Source organism: Miscanthus floridulus, chromosome 4 (genome assembly GCF_019320115.1).
Source record: "Miscanthus floridulus cultivar M001 chromosome 4, ASM1932011v1, whole genome shotgun sequence".
Taxonomy (NCBI): domain Eukaryota; kingdom Viridiplantae; phylum Streptophyta; class Magnoliopsida; order Poales; family Poaceae; genus Miscanthus; species Miscanthus floridulus.
Window position 1 is genome coordinate 123,370,199 of NC_089583.1, and position 18,278 is coordinate 123,388,476.

Genomic DNA, 18,278 nt, shown 5'->3' on the forward strand with positions numbered 1-18,278 from the left:
TAACAAATCACATATCATATGTAACATTTTTTTTTCTATAAAAGGACAAAGACAAAATTTGGAGGGTGGTGCCAGAGTTGGAGAAGAAGAAGCTCGCCGGAGTTGGTTTCCGATGCCGGGCGCAGTGGCGGCGCGGGCGAGGGCAAGGGCGCTGGCGTGGCAGCGCAGGCACGGCAGTGGCGCATGCGCCGGCGGACGGGCGGTTCCGCTGCAAAAGAAATTCGTGTGTGCCCAGTGCTAGTGTTATATAGCTTTTCCGTTGTTATTATGATTTTGGATCAGGAGGAAACAATGGGATTTTGCAAAACAATGAAGAAATATTCAGAGTTGTTGTATTCAGGTACCTTAATTTTTTGAAAATTTCTAGCAACAATCTTACACAATTAACTAGTCTACAACTAAAAAGGGTAACTCACGCAAATGGAGCATAGCTCAGCTGGTCAGGTTCCTTATGGCGAAACTTGCTCACTCAGATTTAAGCTCATCTTTTCTGTGGCTTATAAGCCGGCTGATGTTGTTTTATTGTGAGAGAAAAACACTATATCATGACTGATAAGCATGACTGATGCGATAAGCGAACATGGTATTTAGATGAGATTCTAAAATCCAGATTCTGAATAAAAATAACCTATGATGTTTCTTGAATTTTGTGCCTGCGTGTTATAATTCCCTAGAATCATATGGTGTTTGAAAGGGATTCTAGGATTCTAATTTTTTGTATCCGGATTCTTAAAAATCCCTAGGTATCCAAACGGGACATAAGTCCTCTAATGTGGGATAATTCAAGAATTTTTTAAGATTTTCTATTAAGTTATATATCAAATATACTTCATATATATAAATATATGGTATGGGGGATGAGCCCTCCATAATTGAATTCTAATAAAAAAATTTGACATGCGTGCTCGTATTTTTCTAGATTTTGTTTCAATATGTAACAGAGCTATTCTTTCAGGCGATTGGTACAAAGCTATTCTTCGAGGCGACCGGTTTTTCTGGATACAAGTCATTCTTCCAGTGTTTTGTTTTTCTGGATACAAGTTATTCTTTGAGGCGACGGGTTTTCTGAATTTATTCTATTATTTAAATGAGCTATTCTTTCAGGCGACATGTTTTTTTTTCTATACACACTTTTAGGCGACGAATTTTCCTAGATTTGTTCCGGTATTTAATGGAGCTATTCTTCTAGGCGACGGTTTTTGCTGGATACACAACTATTCTTTTGGGCGACAGGTTTTTCTAGATTTACTATGGTATTTAACGGAGCTATTCTTTTTGGCGACGTGTTGTTCGTACAACTCAGTTCTTCAAAGGTGGCTCTCTTTGTAAAAAAGAGACAATTCACAATGTTTTTTTTAGTAAAGCTATATTTTTTCTATAGCTAAACAGTAACAAAATTACACGTTGCTCGAACCACAACAAAATTTCAAGCACCTGAGATTTTGGAGATGTTAAGAATTATAGCTTGAGTGAGGTTTCAAAAAATTACTGTAGAAAATCTCTGCGCAATGTGCTTGAATGAAGAGGAGAAAAAATATAATCCTGTAGTTGTTTGCAACAAACAAAAGTGCATCACGAATGAATTCACGATATAATAGGCAATTTTAACAACGAAAAGAATAATATGACAATATAAATAAAAAATTACGTAGACGAATAGCTATGATGAGCAAAAATTATTATAGCAGCAATAACAGGAAACTGGAAACAAGCAAACACAATTGCATAGAGATGACGCCACCACCAGCCTGCTTGGTCCCCTGGCTCGGAATCCTCAACGGCATAGCGCACTCGTCGCCGTTGAAGATAACCTTGGACGGGAAGCCGTCACCGGCGATGACGTCGATGCCGGGGGTCGTTTTCTTCGTGAAGGAGAAGACGGACTGCAGCTTCCCGGGCACCGGGTAATCCACGCCGCTCATGTTCCTCTCCCCGAGCAGGAAGTTGGAGCCTTGGAAGCCCTTGACAAAGATGGTGCTGTTCCCGACGCGCGTGGCGTTGAAGGAGTATGCCTGGTCGAACCCGTCGTACGCCCTGTCCATGACGATGGCCGTGAACCAGTCCGGCATGTCCGTGCCGTCCCAGTTGAAGAGCGTCAGGCGCGCGCTCCACCCGCCGGTGAAGTCGGTGGCGACGTGCCAGTTGATGCTGACGCCGCAGAAGTCGCCGCAGGGCATGGGGTTGGGCACGCCGAGGTGCTTCTGGTCCGCCCACGTGAGCGTCTCGCTGGCCCGCCGGTCGAACGGCATGAGCAGCGCCTGCGGCGGCAGCAGCATCGCCGGCGCCGTGGTGCTGCAGGTCGCCGACACGGCCGGTTGGGTCGCGGACGAGGGGCAGCCGCACGCGCACGTCCGGCAGGGGACCACCGACTCGTTGTAGAAGGCGGAGAAGGACACGCAGCACCTGGGCGGCTTCTTGGTCGACGTGGTGATGTTGCACACCACCTGCCACGTCGCCACGGCCACCGTGGTCGACGCGAGCCCGCTGGGGTCCGGGTACTCCGACGGGCTCACCGGAATGGGCGCCCCGCACGCGTACTCCGGGTTCAGCGGCGACGAGCCCGTGACGTTGAAGCTGGTCGGCGGGTAGAGCTTGGTCCGGTTGAGGTCGGGCGGCATCTTGTAGACCTCCATCTGGAACGCCGACTTGGACTGCGCGACGTCCATGGACTTGGGCAGGATGGTGCCGTTCCGGCAGCAGTGGTTGATCTGGCCGATGTCGTCGTCGTTGGCCCGCGACGGCGGAAGGTCGTGGACGACGGGCGTGCGGTCGCAGTTGAGCACCTTGGAGAAGTCGAGACCCTTGTAGTACTGGCCCTGGGGACCGTAGAGGCAGCCGGCGGTGTCGACCTCCCGCGGGTAGGCGCCTCGCATGGTGTTGATGAACTCCCCACGCCGCCACCGCCACGACAGCTGCCAGCCGTCGAGGCGGCCTAGCGGCGCGTCGTTCTCCAGCGTGACGAGCGCCAGGTAGGTGGTCTCGTGCGACTGGAGCACGTCGTAGGTGATGACCAGGTCGCCGGTGCGGCGCGGGAGGAAGTTTCTCGCCGGGTCGGTGGCGCTGTCGTCGTCGGCCCCGGCCGCCGCCGCCGCGGGCGTGAGCACGCAGCAGGTGGTGAGGTTCGTCGGCGACGTGGCGTTGGTGGCCGGCGGGCAGGTGTAGGAGGGGTCGGCGAGCGAGAGAAAGGACGGGAGCGGGTCGTAGGGCTTGGGCCCGGCGAAGAGCGTGCCGACGAGGTTGACGGTGGCCTGTGTCTTGGCGGGGTCCCCGGCCGTGGCGATCGGGGTGAGGAGGTCCGTCTGCGGGTACCCTGTGAAGGACGTGGGCCTGCCGGCGTCCCCCGCCGTGGTGTTGTAGGGCAGGTCGGCGCCTGAGGTGAGCACGGCGCCGTCCACGCTGACGAGGATCTCGCCGTGCACGAACGTGATCTGCAGCGCCCAGGAGCGGAGCGGGCGGGTGCCCGAGTTGACGACGGTGGCGCTGGCGCGGAAGGAGTAGGGCTGGGAGTTCCGCTCGGCGACATGAGGCCTGATCTGGTCGCGGCCCTGCAGCGTGTAGCTGAGGAAGATGCCGTTGCAGCCGGCGTCTGGCGCCGGCGCGGGCGCCGGCAGCTGTGCCGAGGCGGTGTGCGCGAGGAGCACAAGGAAGATGAAGGTTTGGGCGATGTCCACGATGGACATGTCCATGGCCATGGCTGAAGCAAGCGCCGGCCGGGGCAGGCACAGAAGCAAGCGCGCGTGGACTCGGAATTGGCTGCTTTGCGGGGTAAAGAAATGAAATGAAGGTGGTGACGGGTGAGTGGATCGAGTCATCGTAGCGACGGTCGTCGGAGGATGATCAAGTCCGTCCAAGCACACCAAGACGAAGCGAAAAGGAAGCCTAAGCGCTTGCCTGCAGGGACAGGGATGGAGGCTCTGTTGATCTTGTCAAAAGAAAAAGAAAGAAAGAAAGAAAGAAAGATGGTAAGAGGGGGACGGCAATTTTCGCCGGCGATAGATAGTTCTAAGCAGGTGCCGTCAGCAAGTGTAGGAACCAGTCTACGACCAGGGTTGCTCTCCTGCTTCTACTCAATTTTCAAAGCTGACCGAGGAGAGTGAGAGGGGCAGAGCAGGCACCACTACTAGGACCAGGCACGAGGATGACGTATGGCCTGCCAAATGTTGCCCTTGTTATAAAACATGTCGTCCGCGGTTAAGACCTTCTCTTCTTCGTCTCTTATAATCAACATAGTAAATAAAAGTAGAACACATAAACACAAGAGATAGAGAGACTATTCTTTATTTCTCTCAATATTGATGATTACAACATATAGCTCACACGTATATATAGTCATGTCAAGGCTTAAGAATTTGGTAAGAACCCACGTACAAACGGACTAGGATTAAGATTTTTTCTTTTTCTTTCCTTCTAGGATAGAGTTCGTATGTTTTACAACACTCCTCATTGGGTGATTACCACGATATGCACATGTTTCATTAAAAACTCCATCAAAAAATCCAGTAGGAAAAAAACGATTCTTGGAGAAAAGAGTACATCGCATTCGTTAATTGCATTGCACATGTTGTCTCATTAAAAACCTTGCGTGAGAAACCTTCAAGTAAAAACTCACATAAAAAAAGAGTACAACATTTAACCTTCTTGGTCATGTATTCTTCAGAATATTCCATTCTTCGTGAATAGATATTTATCTTCATGATCTATGCATAGACTTCAATATTTTAGCAAATATGATCTACTTGATCTTTGTAATTCTAGTGATTTTAATTACCTTCAAAGTAGATTTACTCAAATTGCTACTCCTCATAAAGCCATCCTTTGAATTTCATTGTTCAGTCCACACTTTTCATAAATGTGTGATTAATAATGGTATGCAGTACCATAATACTATATCTTTCAAAATGTTGGCTTACCATTCTTCAATGAATTATAATATGAGTAAACAAGAGCAATATGCTTCATGCATAAATAACCACTTATTAGTTATGCAAAACAAATAAAATTTTTCCTTCAGGGTAATAAATCCTTTAGAGGATTATGGGAGTAAATAAGTTACAATATTCAATATCTTCTAGATAGTGCATCAAATCTTATACTAGAGTTTTAATACTTCTCTAATTCTTACTTAGTGGATTTCCAAATTATATTTTCTATAAATCTTCAGGATTTTGATTGTACCACTAAATAATAAATACAGTCTTGCATTTGGTATTTAGGGGATAATTCAATTGCCAAAATGACCATTATTCACATACCTTCTATGATATTTAGAGGATACCAAAACTTCATTGCTAGCTTTACGATATACACTTTCTGAGTGTTTGTATGACACATTCATGGTGTTTATGATTCCTCATTTGCTTTCTTTCGGGTCTATATTAACTTCAGGAATTAATGATGCTTTTCAAGAATAGACTGGTAAATCCTTCATGGATTAAATCCTTCAAGGATGTTCTTATTCTTAGTGAATAACATTTCTCTTCTATGAGATATATTATCTACTATATGAAAAATTATTATGTGATATACACAATGAGATAGTATTATTCACTACAAAGTCATTCGATGACTATTTCTTCTAGGACATACTCTTCTCAAGACTTCAATATTCATTCAAGAATATATTATACCTTAGACTTCTTAATACTTTGTATGGGATTTAATTTCTATTTGTTGCGATTTATATTCTTCAGGAACTATATAGATCTTCATGAGGTGTTCTCTTTATGAGAATGGAGGAGTTTTATTTTATTTCTATCCAACAAGTACACACTAAACTAGAATCCGTAGACATCCTCGTAGATTTTAACTTGATAGTATACAACATTTAGTTTACTACTAGTAAACATAACTTATGGTTTATAACTTCAAGTTACTTCTCTCATTTTCAAAAATATCTAGCATATGCTCCACGTCATGCTTCATAAGAGCATTTATCAAACTATTGTTTGATTTAGTCCGTGTTAATATTCCTGCTTCAAGCTTCGAGAAATATTTTCTTTAGATTATTTTTCTTCTGTGAAAATAATATTTGGCATTTAAAATAGGCTTTCTCTCCCCCTAATGCCAATATTAGATCTTTATAGCATACTTCAAAAGATATCCTCTATCATGAGCTTAAAATAATCAAATTCATGCATCTTCAACTACAAGCGGAGGCCCATTCATATATGCTATGATGAAATTTTATGAAAAATATCCACGCACATATTTAAATATGGGGGTTATTATGCAGCGAGTTAGAATACATAAAGTGCACTTAAAAATGTTAAGCATTTCTTCAAACTCAGGGATGTTCTCCTCCTGATTTGCACATATCATGGTTTAGAAAACTATTTCATTATCTAGCTTCTTTATTGTTTAGCAAAAAAACGATCCAATTATACATACATAAAAAATAGACCATATACTTCAAATGTATATAATACGCAACATTCAAAATCACATAGAATTTCTTCTAGAAATTTCTAATTGCCATTAATACAAAATTCCCAAAATGCATTTTCTTAAAAAATCTCAAATCATCTAAGTGTGTAATCCACCATCTTAATTCCACAATTATTCATCTCATCAATTGGGTCACTTCTCCATTTAGCTAATTTCAGATTAACCGACTCTCGTGTTCTTTTTTTTTATCATCCCAAAATTCAGCTCTTCTAGATGAAATCACGCAGCATGCACGTAGTTGTCTATGTACTTTCGGTAGAAATTCTTATGCACACGCCATGTATAGTAACTGCGACAAAAAAACATAATTGCCCAACTCGATGGCAAGACAAATGCAATTTGATATGCAAGATCCGTATTGGCGGCATGTATCTGCGAGATGCGATTATTTCATACATTGCAGGATGCCAATTTGATCTACCTCACATGCCGCGTAGGGCAGTGGTCAGTAGATACATACCGCGTAGGGCATTTGGCATTGTCGTAGAACTGTCTGCTTAACGACGATGGTGTATGTCGACGTAGTTCATATCGGCAGTAAGTAGAGGTAGCAGATCCGTCCGCTAACAATGTCGGAGATGTTGACGTCGTCGAAGTAGTCGCCGCGAGATGTCGGCACGAACGTCGGCGTAGAAGATCGGCGACAGTTTCAACAGTGATGTCGACGTAGAGCTTGTCATGCTGATAACGTGTTATAAAATATATTGCCAGTGGTTAGGACCTTTCCCTCTCTGTCTCTCATAATCAATATAGTAGATGAAAGTAGAACACATAGACACAAGAGATTTGTAGACTATTCTTTATTTCTCTCAATATTGGTGATTACAACATAGAGCTTTCACGTATATATAGTCCTACCAAACTCTAAAATTTGATAAAAGCCCATATATAAACAGACTAGATTAAAATTACTCATTTTCCTTTCTTTTATATAGAGTCCGTATGTTTTAGGAGAGCCCTCGTGGCTTCTCTCTTGCTGAGTCGCAGTCCACTACTATGACGCGCAGTGGGCTGGACGGCAGAAGCAGTCATGGGCCCAAACTCTTTAAGCCACAACGCACGGCCCATACTTCCAGCCTTGATGGGCCCGTTTCCGGTGAACGCACGGCCCATAGTCTGCGCCTCTGCGGTGTCTGCAGTCTGCAACGCTGGTGCTGGAGACCTACTCTGCTGCTGAAGATCAGATAATCATGCTATCACTATCAGCCATGTATCCATATACTCTACTTGAGATTTCGTGTAGATGCAATCTGAAGCCGCTCTTCTTCTCTTTTCCTGATAAAGAAACTTTATCGACCTTAGAAAATTACACCAAGACGATACAATCATACTAAGATCACTCGCGACCTTTGCATACCTAGGATGCACACAGCCAACAACATAACATTATTAGTTCCTTTCTGTTCAAGCTTGGTCTGTTGAATCGATGACATTATTGGTTCCCTTCTGTACAAGCTTGGTCCGTTGAATCAATGACGACCCATCAGAAAGTCATACGTCAGACTAAGATGGCAAAATGGAAAACAAAACCTTCTTGAGTTGTCAGTGGATGACCCATACACCAAGTGAAATCAATGTTCATACCTAAATGAATAAATCGGCAGGATTGGAAACAATAATAAAATCTGCAGGATTGGCAACAATAATATAACAGTGCGTAGACTTAAAACCATAGGTCCATTTTTGTGTCATCAGTTAAAATAATATTGACCGAGCAAACATTAAAATAAAGATGCCAGGATCCACATCAATATCATTTTACAGCAACAACATGTGCTTGTTAATTTCTGGGAACAAGCAAACAAACATATATGTTGGGAGACAAAATGAATAAACATATATGTTGGGAGACAAAATGAATACAGTATGATAACATTGATACAAGATCCCTCAAAATCTTTTCGTACGAGTCGTGCAAGCTTTACTTCTAGTGCTCTCAAAACTGTATTCACATTCAATCAAGTTGCTTTGTCCAATCGAAGGGCATCCATTCCTTCATGAAGCTAGCAACAGCCTGCCTCTGGTTATCCATGGACTCGTGCCTTCGCCGACGGTGCATGTCCGCCGCTGGCAACTGCAGCATCCCTCTGATGACATTCAATCCAAACCCAGCGCTGAACTTGCTCTCGTCATCTATTACATGCACAAAACCACGGTCCAACCCAAACTCCACGTGGAAGTAGCCAAAGTTCTCTGGGATGACCTGCCTCAAGTTGCGGCTTGCACTTGTTGGGATAACCTTCTTCATCTCATGTTGGGTCCATTCTTCTTCAGCTTCATCAATAGCCTGGAGTAAATGAAAATAATCTCATTACAACCAAAAGCATAGTAGAATATTCTCAGTTATGAAGGTGGAGGAACACTGGAACTAGACGACTGACCTTTTTAAAGTACATTGGGGCATTGCTTGAAACTTCACAAGGGGCAGGGATGCACTCAATCATGCAGTGTCTCCGTTGTCTGGCCAGGCTTATGACAGTCTCCATAAACACCACATCCTTGTCCTTCCGTGCAAACATCTTCAACAGGCACTTCTTGAAGTTGCGAATCTCCCCCCCAAACGTTCTGATCAACAGTTCTTGCTGCAACCAGTATCAAAATCATCAATAATGAAAAAAAACTGATTGTCTGTTCGTAAATTAAAAGACAGAATGTTCCAGAAAATAGCGTATTCAAAAGCACAAACAAGTAGCAGCTGGTTGGTTCTTAAAGAAAGCTTAATTTCGTCCAAATGCAATAGGACCAGCAAAACCGTCTCACCTGTAATGGGAGAATAATGCAATGCCCAGGGATAACAGGCTCAAACTGCGGCAGCATCAAGTAAGTGAAGTTTCCAATAGCAACAACCAGATGTTTTGGCCTGGATGGGTTCTCAAAGCAACTCCTTCTGAGTCAACATATGTGTACTAGTGCTTCTCGTTGCGTCATGTGCCTGTTTGTTCTTTCTTTTGTCCTTTTTAGTGGGAGCATCAACAAAATCATATTCAACCTCTATACTTTTAGAAATGTTATACCGCTTGTTGTGCATAATTTTATTAGCCAAGTGCAGGTCAGCATCCTCTTCTCTTTTCCTGCGATTATCTGCACTAGGCACATGAGTATGCCTGCAGATGGGAAGAAAAAGAAGTCTTGAGCAGGCAGATAAAATAAGGCTACAAGTGTTGATATATAACAATGAAGTCAGAACTTCTTTTCCATACTACTCAGGATATCATTTAGTTTTAGAATACTTCCCCACAAAATGACAAGTGCATACTTTGTTTTGAGAGATCATTTCTTTACCATGGAACAAATGGTTGGACATAGTTACCTGATACTGATTGTGCTTTTTTCTTCTCCATGGCCAGGCTTCTCATGGGCAGTATCGTGATTCTCCAGCAAAGTTTCCATTTCTCTCTGACAAAGAACGACGAGCAGTTTAGACATATTGCCAAACAAATAGAAAAAAAAAAACAGATTAACCTCTCCCTATTCTATAGATAATAAAACATTTTTCCCAGTTTCCTAAATCATGGGATGTGGGTAAATATACACTTAGTCCAAATATATGTAGGAAAATATAGTTCCAGTAGGACCAATGTAATCCATATTTCCAACCTTAGTAACATGCAATTTTTCAGAATATATGTAAGTTTAGGACTAAGTGATGTTGGAAACACAATAAATAACACATCTCTACTGTAAAATCTGATGAATATATGTTACTCTGCATATTCCTATTATCGCATTACAAAATAAATTGCCATATAACAAATTAACGATTCACAAATTCATAAAGTGTCAGCATTGCCACAAGAACGATATTGGAAGACTCACCGAACGGAAAGTTGTTCAGCTTCTCGATACTTGCCTTTCATTCGGAGCTGCAGAATGTTTGCAGCCATCTGGTTTGCATTTAATGTCTGAGTGCTCACTAATTGTACTTTGCTTGAACTCTCCTTAAGGGATCTCTGCCTATTGTCCCTCTGCTCATCAGTGATAACACTAGAACTAACAGCTGAAGCATTTGTGTTGTTGCTCTCAAGATTGCTAATCTTTTCCATAAAGCTTCCATCATCAGAAAACTTATTTAAGCTGGCTACCGCTGAAGAGATAAGTGCCTGTTCCTCGGAAGATATATTCTGTCTTGTCTTTTTCCATGGGACAGAATCAGGTTTGGGTGTTCTCATGGCATTACGCTGAGAAGAAACATCCCGTCTGCCACTGTTACCATCTTGGTGACCCTCTGGACTTCCTTTGGCATTTTCTTCTGAGCAGTCAGCATTCCCATGTTTCCTGCCTCTAATGGCATGCAAATGAGCATGTGAATGGGCAGCTCTTGATGATGATACTGAAACCGCTAATTCGCCTAACGAACCCCATCTCTCTTCAACAACCTATAACAGTCGAATAGTCATCACAAAAGTGAATGAGAAATAAAGAACGAACGAATCAGTTGCTAAGAGTTAATGACATGTAGCTGTGCGCTTACATCCTCGAGTTTTGTTCCTTCACGAGCAGCTTGCTCCTTGCCTCCTTGGCACGCTTCAAAGCTTTAAGCCTCCAGCTAACACCTCCATCGCCCACAGCAGAAGATGCAAGCAACTGACTGACTTCATATGATGGCTTCTGGATATCCAGTTCCATTATGTTCAGGGTATGGGTTAAGCTGCTTTAGGCTCGTTCTCGGTCTCACAATCTATCAGTAATCAAGCAAAAGGCGGATTACTACAGCGTGTTCACAAAAGCAGTCATATATATACAGAGCAGTAACATGTAACCCCTTCATGCAGGGGCGGACTCACTAATATTTGGCCAAAAAAGAAAGAGAACTCGAAGATTGCACTTGTAATCAGATCAGATCAAATAGGAATGGAAGAGAATGGGGGTGGGCGTACCTGGTGGGTGATCGCTGCCTGCAAGGGTCCCGAAGATGAGACCTAGGCATCTGGCGTAGGACGGCGGCGGTCGCGGTGGCTCAGTCGTCGCCACACGCAACGGAAGAATAAAAAGGCAGGGCCGCAGTGTAAAAGCTTCCGATTCCGTGTCGGGGTCAAGTTAACTATCAGACGAGACGAAAGAGGAGACCTGCCCTCTCACTTCTCAATCAAGAAGTAAAATAATCCTAAATTTGATCAGATATCTATAAAGATTACAATATTTGTAATACATAATAATTGTTAAGTATTATTAGATTGATTATAGAATATACTTTTTTATAGTAAATATATTTAAAGATATAAATTTTGATACTATTTTTGTAAGCTAATTGAATTCAAAATTGTTTGACTCCTCGTAAAGAAGACTTTCATTCTTTTTAAGACGATAGGAGTAGCTATAAGAAACTAGTTACTCCCTCTATTCTAAATTATAAGTCATTTTAAGTTTCTAGGTACATAGTTTTTGCTACGCATCTACATATACATTATGTCTAGACATAAAGTAAAACATACATATCTAAAAAAAGGTAAAATAATTTATAATTTGGAATAGGTGAGTGCTTAAATGATGTAACGTTATCATGAATCACCTCAACACAAAAGAAAAAATATCAATTCAAAATAAAGGTGGTCTTTTTGTTACAACTATCATACATATGCTATATTCGTTTAAATAACGACATATAGAAGGTACATATTCCATCCTCGAAAGTATTTTTATCATTTGCTGTGGAGCACATCAATTTGTTCAATATAATGATTCCGTGTTTTTTTAGCACAATTGAGTATTTATGATCTAGTTGGTAATTACTTTCTTGTTGTTTAAGCTTGCAGACAAATTAAATTGAATATGTTTGCCCCAATAACACCCAACTGAACCAACAAAATGGATGTTATCGTTCTGGTTTCTCAAGTATAGTTTTGGAACATGACTTTGATCACTTTGTACGGATCTTCCTAATTTGGAGACCATTTGCCAAATCGGTTACTCTTCATCCTATTTTTATAGATATAGATGAGGAAAGCCAAACTTCGAGAATAGTCGAGAGGGGTAAAAAGGATTTTTTTAATGATTTAATCACCCCCAAGTCTCCTTAGGCTAGGCTCAAGCAAATCCGTTTTTTTTTTCATTCCTTAGTCCAGTTACACCAAAAATAACTTTCTAATTTGTCTGTTGTGAAGTATTTTTGATGCTGGTGAATCACCGTGATATGCTTTCATGAAATATTTAATGTCAGTCAGTCAATCAATCTAATCTGTCTGGTCAAATATTTAGGTACCGTTTCGAGAATTTTTTTATCCGGTGTTTTCTTTGTGAAAATGGACTGATTTCTATGAAATTTCTATATAATTTCTGTAAAATTACTATATTTCAAGAGGCCTTTAATGAGGAAGAATCACATAAAAACATATAGGAACCAAATAAAATAGTGGAAAAGCTTCAGCAAAAAAAATGCCACCTATCTGCCCATCTTATAAAAGTGGAGTCATGGACGAAAACATTGGATTCTTCCATTTTGAATTGTAAGTCGTTCTGACTTTTCAACATATATAGCTTTTACTATACAAGGTGCATTTTTTGTACTCCCAGGAGCAGTTACTCCCATCTTCAATAAACAACATTACATATGTGTGCATACTCATTTATTAATTTGAGTTTGTTTATATACTCATTTATGATACTCCAAATCATACTATGTGATTTTTTTTTTCAAAAGAACCCATATTTTTTAATATGTTATTACGATACTATGACAGTAGTATACAAAATAAGTATAACCATATACTCAATGTATACTTACATACTTGACATACATACTACCATATATGGTCTAGTATGATCATATACTTCGTTAACATATATTTTGTCGGGCTATATACACACTAAATCTAAAGATATACACATAGGACTTTCTGGGAGTAGGAAATAATTTCCCTTACTATATAACTAAACATAATATCTAGATATGTATCAAAAGCTACATATCAAAAGCTTCTCACTTATCTCTAACTTGTGTGTTCTATTTGTATGCTCGTGCATTCACTGAGTGAGTGATAGATGGATTTTTCAGCATTGTCATCCTCAAAGAGCAGAGAAGATGGACACTGGCGACACCAGAAGGCTAATGTTTTGTGTACGGACACTACACCATGACATACATTCGCTTACAGTTATCCGTCGATAAAATATGGGTTTCATCTACACATTATATGTTGGCAATTATATGACTTTTTATTATCATATTATCTATTGGTGAAAAGGCTATAAGACCATGAGCTATCTGTCGATGTGCAGAAATGTACTGGTTCTTTTGGTATTAAAATTGATTGAAGCCTGTTTTGTTGCGAGAGTTTGATAAGCCGATAAGTTCAGGCGAACGTACCCCGGAGTACCATGCGTGTTTTCCTGCAGCTTGTGAACAGCCGCCCAGTTCCATGTCCCTCAAACCGAAAAAAGAAAAAAAAATACGCCCGCTGCCCCGAGCTCCCGCCGCCCCCACGCCGCTGCCCCCGACGCCGCTCCCCACGCCGTCCGCCGCCCCCACCGGCCGCCACTAGTGCTGCTGGCCAGGGCCACACCCCGAGCGAAGCTCGCCTGTGCGGCTGCCTGCACCAGATCTGGCGGCACCAGATCTGCAGAGAGCCGCCACCGGGCGCCACCACTGAGAGTCCGCTGCGGGCCACCATAGGGCGCCGCCGCCGGGCGCCACAGATGCCCCCGCCCGGCGCCGGGCACCCCCGACGAGCGCCGCCGCCGGCGAGCGAGAGTGCTGCCGCCGCTGCAGTGGATCTCCCGCGCGGTGTCCTCCAACGACGGCTGTGTATTCAGGTGCGTCACATCCCCCATCGCATCCTCCGCATCATTCCTTTCCCGTCATCCCCATTCCGTTTCTTGCTAGGGTTTGGGCGCAACTTACTTCTGTTGAGATGGTGATGACTGAGTGACCGCCGCCGCTGCTGCCGCCACTCTACGCCTTCGTCGTGTCCTTCGCCAGGCCTTCTTCAGGCCCTTCACCATCGACGAGCACACACCAGTTATGCCCACCGCTTCTCTTCCCTTTGCTGTTGTGTGAAACCGACCACCCAAACTCTAAATCAAGTTATATATATATTTGGATCCGATCTAATACTAGTCTATACATGTCGACTTTTTTTTTTGCAAAAATTATCGGGTGTACATGTGTACACCCATATCCTTTAGTGTGTCCGGCCGCCCTTGATTGCACAGATGGATCTGTAATCCTTTGCTAGGCAAGTATGGAATTTTTGCTCGATGTAGGGGTTTTTGCTATTAGGTTTTAGCTCTGTCTAATTTACAGAACCACTTATGCAACCTAGACCCTATTTGATTCCACTAGATTGCACATGAATTCGAGGTTTTAGATATCTAATCAATTGAAATGAAATAAAATACGTTTGTTCTTTGCTTTCCTCAATCTGAAATATAGAAAAAAATATTAGAACCTTTGTTGCCTGTTGTTATTGGCATCCTAGGCTGCTATATGCTGTCATGCTCAGCATTGTTTCTATTGGAATTAGATCCACACACCCCCTTCATGTTTTAACTTGGATGGTCTTGTTCAAGGTTTTGGGGGCTTACCCAACCTTTGTTGTCCAATGGAAGCCGATCGATTGTTGAGTTTGCAAAAGGGTAAGCTACAAGAGCCCTCTGTACTATGTAATTTATTCCTTTATCCTTTTCCTGCCTTATGTTTTTCCTTTTCTTGTACCACACTACCACTGCTACATGTTAAGCATGGCTCATCTTTTCCTTTCCCAAATTCTTGAAGCTCCTAAGGAAGAAGAGGTTTCCCTTCTTCTAGAAATTTTCAGGTGATCTTATTGTCCAAAAGATGTGCCATTTGTGTCGCTATGTTTTTCAACAATCAAAGAATTTTTCATCTTAGTTTACAGTTCAAGTGGAATGTCTAAGTACACTACGAAATTACTCTGAGCTTGAATACTAAAACTCTCTCATGCAGTTTCCATATTGTAAAGATATAATTAAATGCACTTGGTCTGGATAAACACAGGGAAAATACCCATCGAAACACAATGGGCCTAGAAGCAATAATATTTGCACGGTTGCACCTGACTTTAGGATAGAGCAATGACTCTAGAAACTTACTACTGCTTTGATGTGAAGAATTGTACTTCGCCTTTAATGTTAAGAATTTATTTTATGGTTTTCTATTGCAAGTATAACACTGTCTGCTTCCTATTTCCTTATGTGGCTATATTTTTGTTATGTGATATTTTTCCTTTCAATGTTTCATACTCTTACTGAATGTGCAATTAAGATTTTACTTTGGGCTCTTATGAAGGCCCATTGATTATATATGTTAGCTTCCCTGAGAGAACAATCTTTAGCCCATCATTTTTTTAATCATTGGTTTGATTGTGGCTGTTTGACATGATTCTGTCTACTGTTCCTTGAACTTGAGTCTCAATATTTGTTTCCTTCATGAGCATCCTCTCCATTTTAAATGACAGTCATTTTCCTTGAACTCTGATCTTACTTTGCCTTACTCGTTCTGTGCTATCGATGCTGCTTATGCGCAGCTTGTTGCCCTGGGCACAAAAGATCAGATACAATCCAGTCTGAAGACTTAATACCTTAAAATGAATGCAAATTAGCTTACCATAGGTAATATTATCACCATCCTCTCAAGATGAAAGCAGAGGCAGAGTTGATTGTTAATGCAAATAACTTGGCTTATTGATCTTGCCTAATTTTATGACAGGTGATCTATAAATATTATAAGTAATAATACCTGCAAAGTTAGTTTTTGTCTGAAGGTGTAGGTATCAATGGTGGCAAATTTTCAGCTTCTAGAACTGGTGTTGAGGTTGATCCAACTAATATGTTTTATTTGATATTAGTTTCTTTCCAAAATTTGCTTTATCGCACAGACATGCAATTACATACATGCAATAAAAAATTGACAACCTGTTTAAGTTTAGAATTACCACCATATATGTAAGATAAAAATTGCCTAAATTACCAAATGCACATAGATTGAAAAGCTGCCAAGTTATCTGACTACAATCTGCTATGGTTCATCCTTTTTTTTTCATGTTATAGGTACTTCAGCTATGAGCTAGCTGTCGAAAATCTTTTGGGTTGGCAACTTTTTGTGCATCAAGCTGGGGCTCAAGTATTTTGTGAGTGGCAATAATAATTGTGATTTGAAGTGCTTGGATTGGGCAGCAAGCTAGTGCTGAAAAATGGGTCATTGCTTGGGGCTATAGCTGCAGCCTGCAGGATTGGCTCAGCTGAACACAACTCATTTGTGCAACAATGGAGTTTTTTTGAAGTGACCAAGAATTATGCAGCAAGACATCAAGTGTTGGTTATTATTGTGCAGCAAGACATTGAAGTACAGCAAGACACTGAACTTAGCTATAGTGCTGGAGTTTGATGAACACACCATTTTTGTGCAGCAAGACGTTGAAGTGCTGAAATGGAACTTTTGTGCCTGAGTCATCATATTGGACTTCTAAACTTCAGCAGCCATAACCATTTATCACAAGACTGTGTTAGCTAGTGCATTAATCCAAAGCATAGTGATAAAAAGGGCGTACCCAGTGCAGAGAGCTCCCGCTCTGTGCGGGGTCTGGGGAAAGGTGTTAGTGGCAAGCCTTACCCTCGCTTGTGCAATGCGAGGAGACCGCGACTCGAACCTGGGACCTTCCGCTCACAGGCGGTAAGACTCTAGTCTCTACCGCTTGCATCAGGCCCGCCTTTCAATCCAAAGCATAGTGATGTTTAAATCTTTTCCTTCTTATTTGACTAATTGCACCATAGCTTGTGACCGTTTAGTATACGTCTGTTTGCTATCCAAATCCAAGGTAACTCATATGTAATGGACATGTGTATGTGGCTGTATGGCTGTGACTATTTGACTTGCTGTCCACTTGATGTGTATCTCCAAGATCTAATATATATCTTATCAAATCAATGAAATCAAGTGGCTTTGAATATGTGATGTGTTCTCTAAAATAAAATGAGTTTATGGAAATATTTGTATTATATTAATATTAATATCTATTATACAGTTTTGTTGACAGTTAAATTGCCACTGAGGGCATCTTTCCAAACATGTCGCGGGAATGGTTTCGCCAACCCACAAACTGTCGGCAAAGAGATAACTGTCGGTGTAGGTCTAACTGTCAGGAAAAGTTTCAACTGTCGGTGTAGGTATACCATTCGGCTACACCCTAACTGTCGGCGATTGTTTGAACTGTCAGGAAAACTTTCACGAACTGCTTTTAACGCACCTGTTTCTAAACTGTTGATAAAACTTTTGATGGGAGGCTATCTGTCGAAAAAGGTATCCTTTGCCTAGGCCTTGTTTAGATTGCAAATTTTTGCAATCGGGACACTGTAGCACGTTTCGTTTGTATTTGACAAACTTTGTCCGATCATGGACTAACTAGGCTCAAAAGATTCGTCTCGTGATTTACAACCAAACTGTGCAATTAGTTTTTTTTACCTACATTTAATGCTCCATGCATGCGTCTAAAAATTGATGTGATTGAGAGAGAGTGAAAAAACTTAGAATTTTGAGGCAATCTAAACAAGGCCCTACACTAAAAAGTGTCGGCAAAGATAGATTGTGTTACAGTGAGAGTGGCACAACACGTGTGCTTAGGATTACATGGCGGCGTGTCCAAGCGTGTGCATTTACTTATTAGGCCGTATACCAAACAGTATACTATATATAGATTGGCTGTGCAGCTAGCGTCTACCAAAGGACAACATATATACTTGCATGAGAATGAAAACGTATATATAGGAGTATTATTAAGATGACGGAACGTAGTAATTATTATATAATCATCATGCTATTGCATGGCGGCTTGACCTTTTTTTTTTTGAAGCGAAATGATGGTGGTTTGACGCTTGGCATA

General features: G+C 41.8%; 2 protein-coding genes and 1 long non-coding RNA gene across 3 annotated transcripts; 1 reads left to right on the forward strand and 2 right to left on the reverse strand.

Moving 5' to 3' along the window:
• Nucleotides 1-1,602: 1,602 nt before the first annotated feature.
• LOC136552981 (COBRA-like protein 7) lies at nt 1,603-3,879 on the reverse strand. Its single transcript, XM_066544568.1, has one exon. The coding sequence runs from the start codon at nt 3,810-3,812 to the stop codon at nt 1,680-1,682; it is 2,133 nt and encodes a 710-aa protein (XP_066400665.1). The 5' UTR covers nt 3,813-3,879; the 3' UTR covers nt 1,603-1,679.
• A 4,298-nt stretch (nt 3,880-8,177) lies between these two features.
• Nucleotides 8,178-12,066, reverse strand: LOC136549262 (uncharacterized). The gene is given in 11 exon segments (XM_066540497.1): nt 8,178-8,731; nt 8,826-8,999; nt 9,001-9,026; nt 9,192-9,325; nt 9,327-9,548; nt 9,755-9,840; nt 10,266-10,820; nt 10,916-10,954; nt 10,957-11,050; nt 11,052-11,122; nt 12,058-12,066. Coding segments are annotated over 11 exon segments (1,743 nt in total). The 3' UTR covers nt 8,178-8,398.
• A 1,677-nt stretch (nt 12,067-13,743) lies between these two features.
• Nucleotides 13,744-17,348, forward strand: LOC136552982 (uncharacterized). Its single transcript, XR_010782902.1, has 4 exons — nt 13,744-14,193; nt 14,264-14,398; nt 14,950-15,015; nt 16,450-17,348. It is a non-coding gene; the product is annotated as an uncharacterized lncRNA (long non-coding RNA).
• The last annotated feature ends 930 nt before the right edge of the window (nt 17,349-18,278 follow it).